At 32.2% G+C, this 12677-nt stretch overlaps 1 protein-coding gene across 2 annotated transcripts; it reads left to right on the top strand.

The window, feature by feature from the left end:
• The first annotated feature begins 9449 nt into the window (after positions 1–9449).
• LOC133034023 (dormancy-associated protein homolog 3-like) lies at positions 9450–11122 on the top strand. 2 transcript variants are annotated; one of them, XM_061109052.1, is made up of 3 exons: positions 9450–9661; positions 9890–10039; positions 10723–11122. In XM_061109052.1, exons 1-3 carry the CDS (start codon positions 9547–9549, stop codon positions 10827–10829), a joined length of 372 nt encoding a protein of 123 aa, XP_060965035.1. In that variant the 5' UTR covers positions 9450–9546; the 3' UTR covers positions 10830–11122. The 2 variants fall into 2 exon arrangements, with proteins under 2 accessions (XP_060965035.1, XP_060965036.1); XM_061109053.1 differs by having other exon boundaries at positions 9456–9661; positions 10730–11122.
• The last annotated feature ends 1555 nt before the right edge of the window (positions 11123–12677 follow it).

Raw genomic sequence — 12677 nt, 5'->3', positions numbered from 1 at the left:
CACATCAGATTTCAAAATTTGCCTTTGTGCTAGAAAATCTTTCTGATAAGATGGTGGTTACTCTGGGGGTGGAATAGTGATTTTGGAGAAGTGTAAAAACCTATCTGAAGTCTCTACGTCTACCAGGAAGGGACTGAATCTTAAAGTTACAGGAAAGGTACTTATTCAGTCTAAGAAAAGTTCTATACATTTTTGGCACCATTCCAAATTGCCTTAACTACTAGTGTAAATGTCCTGATTAACCAAAAGTAGTTGCCAAAGGTATAGAATCCAGTATCCCAAGAGAGTAGACATATAGAGAGGAATTTCACATTATCAATAATTTTGTGATTAAGGAAGAGTAATGGTGGAGAAAAGGTTGTGGTTAATTCAACCTTTCAGATCCTATTACGAGGAGTTTACTACTACTACACTTGATTTGTATATCGAGGTGTTGAGATTATTTGAAACGCACTTTTTGTTTTATATTAGTGCAAGTGGGAGTTTGTTGGGTTTTATGCCCTAAATAAAACTCACTTCAATATAATCAGATTTACTCATTAATATAGATCAGAAATAACATTTAATGTTGCATGGTTCACATGATTTATTTCATGATTATATGTACATAATGTATGAATTCATCTGAAACCCTTTTCACATACTTGATCCTGTTTATTGTGCTGTCAACACATTGGAAAGTAAAAATGACTATGTGAATAAAGTTTCCTAGATTTATCAGACACGGGGTTTTACTGATATGATAATTTACAACAGAGTTTACTTGCATTTGGAGAAGTGCTATGTTCTTTCCAGAGCATTGGTTAAAGTAAAGCTCTGGTTGGATGCATGGAGTATGCATCGGAAGGGACCGATATTGAACTTTGACTTAGATTTATAAAACTTACTGTAATATCTATTCAAGTCAATATCGCCTAGTTGATCCTAAATCAAATGATCTTAATCCTGATATGATTAGGCTCAATCTCGAGAGGCTATTCGTGTTCTTTGATTTGTTAGTTAAGCCTACTTTTAGGTCAGGGTGATACGTACATTTTGGGAACACGGTAGTGCAATTGAGTGGGAGCGCTAGCATAAACATGGAATCTATAGCTTCTATCTGGCGAATAGTAAGCAAAGGATGATCTCCTTCGAGCTTGACCAAACGAACATAAATGGTGGAGTGCTCATTTCACATAAGCTGAAATATCATTTATACGGGGTCAAGTGTTTTAAGGATAAAATACATTGTAGGGTGTTACGGTAATCTAATCCGTTTACAGTGTAGATCATTCATATAGAGGATCATTGATCACATTAGGATTATAACAATGGATAACTAGTGATGCATCTATATGGTGGAACATATATAGCATTCTGTATACTAAGAGTGCAATTCTAAGTTCTATGCGTAGATTCAACGAAGAATTAATAAGTTAGTGAATTTTAGTGCTAAATTCTTGATCTACTTATTGGAAGCTCGGTTATATAGACCCATGGTCCCCGCACTAGTTGAGATAATATTGCTTGTAAGACTCATGTAATTGGTTTTGATTAATCAATTATAATTCTCAAATTAGACTATGTCTATTTGTGAATTTTTCACTAAGTAAGGGCGAAATTGTAAAGAAAGAGTTTTAGGGGCATATTTGTTAATTATGATACTTTGTATGGTTCAATTAATAAATATGATAAATGACAATATTATTTAATAATTATTTATAGTTATTAAATAGTTAGAATTGGCATTTAAATGGTTGAATTTGAAAATTGGCGTTTTTGAGAAAATCAAATACAAAATTGAGAAAACTGCAAAATCCAAGTAAGGCCCATTACTGTACATGGCCGGCCACTTGGTTTAAATTTTTAAACTGATATTTTTATTATTTTAATGCCAAATAATTCAAACCTAACCCTAGTGGAATGCTATAAATAGATAGTGAAGGCTTCAGAAAAATTACACTTAAATTTTCTACTTTTTCTAATCACTACTACAATGTAAGCCTTTAGCTTCCCTTTTTTCAACCCAATTTATAAAAAGGGAAGCTAAAGGGGGTGAAAATATCTGCATTGACATTTAGAGGCGGTTTTTTGGTAAAAACCGTAGGTATAGAATGTATATATATCTATGCCGTCGGTTGGGGGTTGGAAAAATCAGGGTTTTTTTTATATAACCCTATGGCGTCGGTTATTAGGTATTAACCGACGCCATAGGTGCCACCTTTATTCAACACGTGGCACCTATGGCGTCGGTTAATACCTAATAACCGACGCCATAGGGTTATATATCAAACCCTTTCTGCTTCGTCTTCCTCACTTCCTCATTTCACAACTTGTTGAACACGAAGAACAGCCACCCACAGCAGCCCCAAACCCACGAAAAAACCCTCGCCAACCACCACTAAAATAACCTCATTCTCCCTCATTTCTTAACCATTTTACCCCATTTTTGTCTTAAAATCTTCTATTTTCTATACCTAAACCTATACTGTTAAAAAGTTTAGTTTTTTTCCCCTCTATATACCAAACCGAACCTATTATAAAGAAAGGTGGTGGGTATAACTCCGGCCACCGATTTTAGCGGAGAAAACGTTGAGTCTCAACGTCCATTAAGGTATAAATATGCTTTCTATTCATTTTATTTATGTACATTGGTATTATTTCGTTTTTGTAAATTTTTTTAGAATTTTTTTATTTTATTAATATTATATTGTGTGTGTTCTAGAGGTGGTCGGATTTTTGTAGCATTTTATTGCCGGATTGCGTTTATAAGGTAAATATTTATTAACTTGATATATAATATATATGTATATATTTTGTGTTTTATTATTGAATATGTGTTTATATATATCTTGTGTGTATATACTATTTGTGTATTAGTATTGTATATATATTTGTTGTGAATGAGAATGAGAGGTAGTAGGAATTTAATTAGTTTAGAGATAAAGTTTTTAAAATAATGGTAGTGTGAATATATAATTGATTATATATGTATATATATTTATATGTTATTTTTTAAAAAATTAACTATGGAAATTAGTAACTAGCTAGTAACTTGCTACTTTGTTTAATAACTAGTGAGTAATTTAATAATTAAAATTTTAAATTGGTTGTATATTGCATTATGTTATAGGTTGTGTGCTAATATTTGAGGGTCGACATATTTCGGTGTTGATCGGATTTGCAATAGGTACATCCATCCGCTAACATTTTGTTAGTATAATTAATTATCAATGCATGCTTAGTTGAGTTTGAATATCTTAAATATTCATCCGTAGTGAAGTAGGTTCTGCGAATACATGTACTGCGGTCGGATGGGTGGATAAATTTTGTATTGTTTATGTTAGTTTCTTTGTTCTGTATTGTTATATTTGTTTTGTTTGTTACTTTAGGCACTTTTAAAATTTTTGGGAACGTCCAATTACAGCCGTTATGCTGCCAAAATTTCGGTAGCATTTGGATCAAATTTTATTATAAAAAACATAAATGTTAAAGGAAAAGTACATAACATAAATAACTAGGTTATTACTCGCTAGTTGTAAGAAATTAGGTGACATAACTCATTCATATTTGACTCAAAACATGTTCGTGTTAGTAGGTCTTTATATTTGACTCAAAACATGTTCGTGAAATTAGGTGACATTTGTTTTGTTTGTTACTTTAGGCACTTGTCTTGTATAATCTAATTGATGTGTCTATGCATTTATTATACTTAGTAGGTCTTTATATTTGACTCAAAACATGTTCGTGTTAGTAGCATGATTATTAATGTCAAAGTTCATACTTTGAAAGGTTCTCAAATTTTGTTTATTAATGGTGTTAGGAAAATGTTATTAATAGGCTTAAATTTTTTGGAAACGTTCAATTATAACCGTTATGCTGCCGAAATTTTGGTAGAATTAGGATAATATTTGATTTTAGTTTCTCTTAAACTTGGTTGTCAGGATTTTATCGGAAGTCAAGTACATAATTTTTGGTATAAGGTATGTTTTCTTTAACTTACTTTTATAAGAATATTTTTTATATATATTTAGATAATCCTTACATACTTAGAGTAATTTTCGAATAATATTAATACAAACCCATATTATAAAATTTAAATGTATAAAAATATTAAATTACATAAAAATTAAAATATTACACATTATTTTATTATTCAATAAACTAATTATTATACAAAACATAACTTAAAAAATTATAAAAATAATAATAATATACTAGAAAAATACAAACCCATATTATAAAATTTAAATGTATAAAAATATTAAATTACATAAAAATTAAAATATTACACATTATTTTATTATTCAATAAACTAATTATTATACAAAACATAACTTAAAAAATTATAAAAATAATAATAATATACTAGAAAAATACAAACCCATATTATAAAATTTAAATGTATAAAAATATTAAATTACATAAAAATTGAAATATTACACATTATTTTATTATTCAATATACTAATTATTATATAAAACATAACTTAAAAAATTATAAAAATGATACTAAAATACTAGAATACAAACACATATTATAAAATATAAAATATTAATAAAAAAATACCTAATATACAAACACTTAGAGCAATGTAAATTTGTATTTATTTAACTGTTTAATTTAATTTTATTTATGCTTTAATTTAATTTAATTAATAATGAAAAATAAGTTTAGAATTTTAATAAATGTAAAAAAAAAAATATTAATTAAAGCTGAAATTTTTTTTTAGTAAACTCCTATGGAGTCGGTTATTTTATACAAACCGACGCCATATGTACCCCTATGGCGTCGGTTATTTAATAATAACCGACGCCATAGGGGTCCTATGGCGTCGGTTATTTCATAATAACCGACGCCATAGGGGTACATATGGCGTCGGTTCATATAAACCCTTTAGCGTCGCCCTGATCAGCGTCGGTAGCGAATTTCGCGAAAACCGACGCTGAAAGGGCTTAAAAACCGCCTCTAAAGGGGGTTTTTGTAGTAGTGAATTTAGAAAAAACTGAGCCTTCTCTCTCCCTATCTTTGGCCGAACCCACTCACTCTCTTCCTCATTGAGATTTCGAAATACTTAGTGTATGAGTAGTGCCCACACACAGCAAGTGATACCTCAACCATAGTGAGGAAGATCGTAAAGAAAGACTTTCATCAAGAAGGAGTTTCAGCATCAAAGATTCAAAGAAAGAGATCCAGGTTCAGATATTGATAATGCTCTGCTACAGAAAGGAATCAAGGGCTAGATATCTGAACGGAAGGAGTCATATTATTCCGCTGCACCCAATGTAAGGTTTCCTAAACTTTATACGTGTTTATTTCATCGTTTTAGAAAGTTCATATGTAGGGTGTTAATAAACATACTTCTGAGTAGATCTAAGATCCTGGTAAAATAATTTCCAACAGTTTGTTGGGTTTTATGCCCTAAATAACACTCATTTCAATATAATCAGATTTACTTATTAATATAGATCAGAAATAACATTTAATGTTGCATGGTTCACATGATTTATTTCATGATTATATGTACATAATGTATAAATTCATCTGAAACCCTTTTCACATACTTATCCTGTTTATTGTGCTGTCAACACATTGGAAAGTAAACATGACTATGTGAATAAAGTTTCCTAGATTTATCAGACACAGGGTTTTACTGATATGATAATCTACAACAGAGTTTACTTGCATTTGGAGAAATTCTATGTTCTTTCCAGAGCATTGGTTAAAGTAAAGCTCAGGTTGGATGCATGGAGTATGCATCGGAAGGGATCGATATTGAACTTTGCTTAGATTTATTAAACTTACCGTAATATCTATTCTAGTCAATATCGCCTAGTTGATCCTAGATCAAATGATCTTAATCCTGTTATGATTAGGCTCAATCTCGAGAGGCTATTCGTTTTCTTTGATTTGTTAGTTAAGCCTACTTTTAGGTCAGGGTGATACGTACATTTTGGGAACACGGTAGTGCAATTGAGTGGGAGCGCTAACATAAACATGGAATCTATAGCTTCTATCTGGCGAATAGTAAGTAAAGGATGATCTCCTTCGAGCTTGACCAAACGAAAATAAATGGTGGAGATCTCATTTCACATAAGTTGAAATATCATTTATACGGGGTTAAGTGTTTTAAGGATAAAATACATTGTAGGGTGTAACGGTAATCTAATCCCTTTACAGTGTAGGTCATTCATATGGAGGATCATTGATCAAATTAGGATTATAACAATAGATAACTAATAATGTGTCTATATGGTGGAACATATAGAGCATTCTATATACTGAGAGTGCAATTCTAAGTTCTATGCGTGGATTTAACGAAGAATTAATAAGTTAGTGAATTTTAGTAATAAATTCTTGATCTGCTTATTGGAAGCTCGGTTATATAAACCCATGGTCCCCCCCACTAGTTGAGATAATATTACTTGTAAGACTCATATAATTGGTTTTGATTAATCAATTATAATTCTCAAATTAGACTATGTCTATTTGTGAATTTTTCACTAAGTAAGGGTAAAATTGTAAAGAAAGAGTTTTAGGGGCATATTGGTTAATTATGATACTTTGTATGGTTCAATTAATAAATATGATAAATGACAATATTAGTTAATAATTATTTATAGTTATTAAATAGTTAGAATTGGCATTTAAATGGTTGAATTTGAAAATTGGCGTTTTTGAGAAAATCAGATGTAGAAAAGATAAAACTGCAAAATTGCAAAAAGTGAGGCCCAAATCCACATTGCATGACCGGCCACTTTTATAGGGATTTACCTCTGATATTTTTATTATTTTAATGCCAAATAATTCAAATCTAACCCTAGTGGAATGCTATAAATAGATAGTGAAGGCCTCAGGAAATTGACACTTAAATTTTCTACTTTTTCATTCAGAAAAAACTGAGCCTCTCTCTCTCCCTATCTTTGGCCGACCACTCCCTTTCTCTCTTCTTCCTAAAGCTTTCGAAATTCTTAGTGTTAAAGTAGTGCCCACACACAGCAAGCAAGTGATACCTCAATCATAGTGAGAAAGATCGTGAAGAAAGACTTTCAGCAAGAAGGAGTTTCAGCACTAAAGAATCAGAGAAAGAGATCCAGGTTCAGATATTTATAATGCTCTGCTACAGAAAGGAATCAAGGGCTAGATATCTGAACGGAAGGAGTCATTATATTCCGCTGCACCCAATGTAAGGTTTACTAAACTTTATATGTGTTTATTTCATCGTTTTAGAAAGTTCATATTTAGGGTGTTAATCAACATACTTGTGAGTAGATCGAAGATCCTGGTAAAATAATTTCCAACAAGATCAACTATTGATATTGACTTAGAAAGATATAACGGTAAGTTTATGACATCTTATCCAAGATCAATATCGGTCCCTTCCTATGTATACTCCATACATCCGATACTGGTAAACTTTGCCAATGCCCTGGAAAGGACATAACACTTATCCAAGGTGTAAGTATACCTTATCGCTGATTATCATGTCAGTCTAAATCCAGTGAACTGACAAATCATTGAAATTAAACTTTTGAACATATAATCATGATTATATTCCACTGTGATGACGTCACTATAATCATGAAAAAATATATACATATTTATATATGTTCTGCACTTAATAGAATTTATACATTAAACATAATCATGAAATAAATCATGTGAACCATGCAACATAGAATGCGATTTTTGAGCTTTATTAACTAGTAAATCTGATTATATTGAAATGAATTTTATTTAAGGCACAAAACCCAACACTAGCTAACTCACTTTCTCCTTTTCATCAACACATGATTGTTTCAATCTCTGGTGGAAAACTGTTTGGAACACCAAGATCCCCCCATATAAAATACTTCATTTGGAAAGCCTTCAATCATGTCTTATCGTGTGCCTTGAACCTCTTTAACAAAAATATGCTTAGCAGCCCTAATCGTTCATCTTGTATGAATAAAGTGGAGATTGTATCCCATGCCCTTTTAGATTGCTCTAGAGCTAAATATGTGTAGAGAAACTCTTCTTTTAACCATTTTTACAATAGTAATTAAAAATGTGATATTAAGGAATTTCTTTGAAGAGGCTTTGACCAACTTAGTAAAGAAGATTTTGTTATTTTTATCAGTTTGGTATGACGGATTTGGTCACGGAAGAATAATGCTCTTTTTAACAAAAAAAAATATTATCTGTGGAAGCTTTTGTCAAAGGTTTGTTGCATGATTACCACGAAGGTCAATCCTTCAGATCGGGGAATACTGTGGAAGGGGACAACAACTCAGGTTCGATCTCGAGCCCCCATTAAGAAGGAAGCCCGTCGATTGCTCAACAGTTGAAGGAAAGAGATTTCAAATTAAACACAGATGCAACCCTTGATACAAAAAAATTTCCTACTGGATTAGGAGTTGTAGTTAGGAATTGGAGAGGTCAAATCGTTGCAGGTTTATCGATCCCTAAAACTGGAGCCTCCTCTCCTCTGTATGTTGAGGCACAAGCTCTCGTCGAGGCTCTTAGGTGGTGTTCGACAATCAACCTTCTAATCACATATATAAAGTCTGACTGTTTACATTTAGTTTAAGATCCCACGTAAAGGGAAGGACATATCAACACTATCTAAACTAGTTACATTAATTCAAGAATTCTTATCAAAAGTTTTTAAATATTTTTCTTTAAAATATTTTGAGAAGTGATGATGGGAATGCCCATAAAAGATACATTACAAGTAGATAAGGATTTAATTTAGAGAGTTTAAATTCTCCTTTCTGACGTTATAACGGTATCTCTGTTTGTAGTCTTTCTCTTGCGTTTAAAAACCTAAAAAAAATATCTAAATCGTGTAAAATTATGCCAGTTTCGTCCGATCTCTAACCGATTATATAGTGAATATATAACTGATTTTTATTTAATGGTGTCTCATATACGCAATACATATCCAAAAAGATAAGTCACAAAAAAAAAATTACATATTCTAAAAAACTAACAATTGTATGGGAAGGACGACAGTCGATAAGGCCGTTGTGCCTTCTGCGGTCCGGACGGATGGCAACATTTGTACGGAGATTGAGTCCACTGCGAGATTTTGGAACAGCTTCCGATGAATCGGACACCATCCAAAATTTGGATTTGGCACATTTCGTAAATATCTCAAACCTCAAGTCCTTTTCTTTATCCTCTTCACAAAAGTCAAGGGCATTCTTGTATATTTATCCACAACCATGACCCCTCACGTGACTGACATCTGCCACGTGTCACCGAAAACCCTTTGCCCTTTCAACCAGCCGTCGGGGCCCACCTGTCATATCGCTCTTATCCTAATTACGTGCTAATCGATCCACTTGCCACGTCCTTACACAGCCCTTGGATTCATCTAACGGCTCACGACCATTCCAGATCCCAAAACTTGCTCGACCTTTAACGCCCCTAACCTCTCAAAATTCCCCATTAAATATCTCTGCTACTCTTTGTATCTCTCTCCTCAATTCTGGGTATCACTCTACACAGAGCTCGAGATCTCTTTCGGGATATTAGCCGCTTTTTCGATCTCTCAGTCTCTTCTTAAAAACTTACTTTACCCATATGGACCTACTCGACCAGCTTTGGGATGACACCGTTGCCGGACCTCGTCCGGAGAACGGTCTAGCAAAGCTTCGAAAGCATTCCACCTTCAGTTTCCGGTCTAATTCGGGCAAGGGTACGGCCCAGTTGGTGGCTTATTATTAGAACAAAGATCTTAATAAATAATAATACTCTACTGCTACTATTACTACTACTAACAATAATATTAAAAATGATCGGCCGGCTTGGATCTACTGTCATCTCTTTATATTTGCATATTTAATTTTAACTTAAATGGAAACTATATTTCAAGTACGAGGGGAATTGTGTTAGATTAATAATTGGTGTTTTTTAATCTGATTAGGATCTGACGGTGGAAACGTAAGATCATACGGTGAGGATCAGCCGACGAGAGTTACGCGGAGTATTATGATAGTAAGACCACCAGCGAGCCTGAGCGGTTCGCCTCCGGTTTCGCCAGCTGGATCAACTCCTCCAGTGTCGCCGTTTTCTGGTAAGTTTAATGAAATGACCCAATTGCCCCTGTTCTATTTACTTGGAAGACTTGTTCTCTCCATTATTTAGGGGAATGCATTATCTGTGTAATCAGTCTCTTTGAACATCCAGGAAGGGTAGTTTTGTCATTTTGTGATGCTGTCTACTATTTAGTGGATAATGGTGTAGTGTTAGGAGGATGCATATAATAATTACACTCTTACTGAAATGACGTTTTTACCCTTTTAACGTAATACACTAACACTATATGCATGACAATTAATATATTTATGATTATGACCATTTGGTGGGATATGGAATAGATTGGTATACAATAGGGGCCACATTAACACTGAAAGTGCTCATAATTTATGGTCTGAAAAATCAAATTTTGTTTTAATTGGGTTGGTTGTACGTATATATATATCTATATTATAAGCCACTGGCTATATATAAGATAAATCCCATTAATTATCTCGACACAAATTCTGATTTTGAGTTGAACTATTCACGAGTGTGTAGTTGTGAATTGTGATGAATATTACTGAAGAAATACCCTTGTCTAAGTTTGTTCATCTAAATATTTTTGTTTTAATATTTCAATATTTATACATGGCGAGTTTGGATGTATAAACAAAAGAAATGATTATGTATATTGTGGATTTGCTAAGAAATGGTGGAACTCATTGAATGTTTTGTTAGGAGGCAGAGAGTCGTTTAGGTTTCGAAGAAAGTCAGCATCGGATGCGTACGAGAAAACAGGCGAAGTTGGACCCAGAAGCAGCCCTCCTCCTCCTTACGACGTGTGAAATATAATGATGATGATGATGATATGATCATCACAAGATCATGTTTTGCAGTTCCAAATCAAACGACTGAGAATGTCACTTAACTACTATAAATAGGTATAGCTGTGCTGTGTTTGTCTCTGTGTTTTGGATGAGGAGGCTGTGTAGTTTGTTATATATATATATATAATATATATATGATGACGATGTGAGATATGGGCTGTTTGCTGTACCTATATCGGAGTGTAGGGTTGGTTTATTATGTACTACTTTTGTTCGATCGAAATCTCTGTATATATCGGTTTTTCTTTCTATTGCTTTTTTTTTTTGGTGAAATTCCTTCTAATACTCGTTGTGTTATGATTTTGTTTCCATCTATGGTATGATGGGAAAATAGTAATAATGATAATAATATTAGGAGTGTTAGTACAAATTACTCAACTCAATTCAATCCACACCAAAAAAAATATCCACTAGAAAAGAAAACATCAGTTGAGGATACAAAGATAACAAATAACATTGATTTTCATCAGATAAAATAGTCTCCTCAAATCTAAGCCACACCTATATAATTAAAATTAAATTTATAATTAATATTTCAAAGTATAAAAAACTACAATATTAAAATTTAGTACATGCAGTACAAATATATTGCATAATTTAATGTATCACTGCACAGCAAAAATATATTTAAGAAAAAATAATTATTTAAAAAAAAGACTAAAAAATAAAGAACAAAGAAAAGGAATTAAAATGTTTAATTTTAATGCTATGATCGTCTTTATGTGAAACTAATTTAGTTTTTCCCATTAGTCTTGTCTTTTGACATGGTTCTTTAGTTTTTTTCTTTTAGTTTTTCTCATTAGTCTTGTCTTTTGACATGATTTTTTAGTCTTTTCCTTTTAGTTTTTCTGGGTCGAGTCTTGTCTTTTGGCATTGGTTGTGTAGCTCAGAATCATTATGGTGCTATGGTAGAAGCATTCAAGAAGGGGAAGATTGGATGTGTTCAACCCGAAATTGCTGAGATAATAGACATTAAAGAAGCATTGAGTTGGATTGCAACTCATTCGTGAGATAGAGTCATGTTGGAAACAGGATAACTTAGTGTGTGTCCAAGCGATTCAGAGCGGTATTTTTATGCCTTCACAGTTTGGTCTTATTGTTCAAGATGTTCGAAATTCGCTTTTGGCTTTATCCTTTATTGATTTGTGTTTTGTAAAATGCTCTGCAAATAAGTTGGCTCATTGCTTGGCAATAGACTCTTGTTTCTCTACAGGTCGTGTGCTTCAATTGGAGGACTGTTCCTCTGAAGTGCGTTCTATTGTTTTGAACGAATTTATTAATTAATAAATCTTATGATTTTTATTCAAAAAGAAAAAAGGAATTAAAATTAATTTATTAGAATAATTGTTTAAATTTTTGATTAAAATTTTGTAAAATATTACTAATAGACACTACAATATCATGTGATGTGTTATTCCACATGTTAAAATATTTTAATCCATGTACTCACATAAACTCATCTATAATTTCCCTATTATCTATATTGATTACTAAAAAAAATTATAAATTTCTTGTGGCAAAACCCATTAAAATATTACTATGGTGGACACATTTAATCTATATAATCTTTGTTTTGTATTCATTATTTTAAACGACTATTTGATTTATATACTGGAAACAGTTTCTAAAATTATAGTTTCAAGCTTTATTCTCAAAACTGGGAACCACATATCCAAATGTTTTAAAAATATGTGATGATCTACTAAATATTTCCTCTCTATGAAATACATATAAACTCAAATTCAATTGTGGTAATAACAATAACAACAAATACTATTAGAGTTGGTCTCACATTGCTAATATGTA

The sequence above is a fragment of the Cannabis sativa genome, chromosome 2 (genome assembly GCF_029168945.1).
Source record: "Cannabis sativa cultivar Pink pepper isolate KNU-18-1 chromosome 2, ASM2916894v1, whole genome shotgun sequence".
Lineage (NCBI taxonomy): Eukaryota > Viridiplantae > Streptophyta > Magnoliopsida > Rosales > Cannabaceae > Cannabis > Cannabis sativa.
This window is presented reverse-complemented; position numbering and strand designations above follow the sequence as displayed.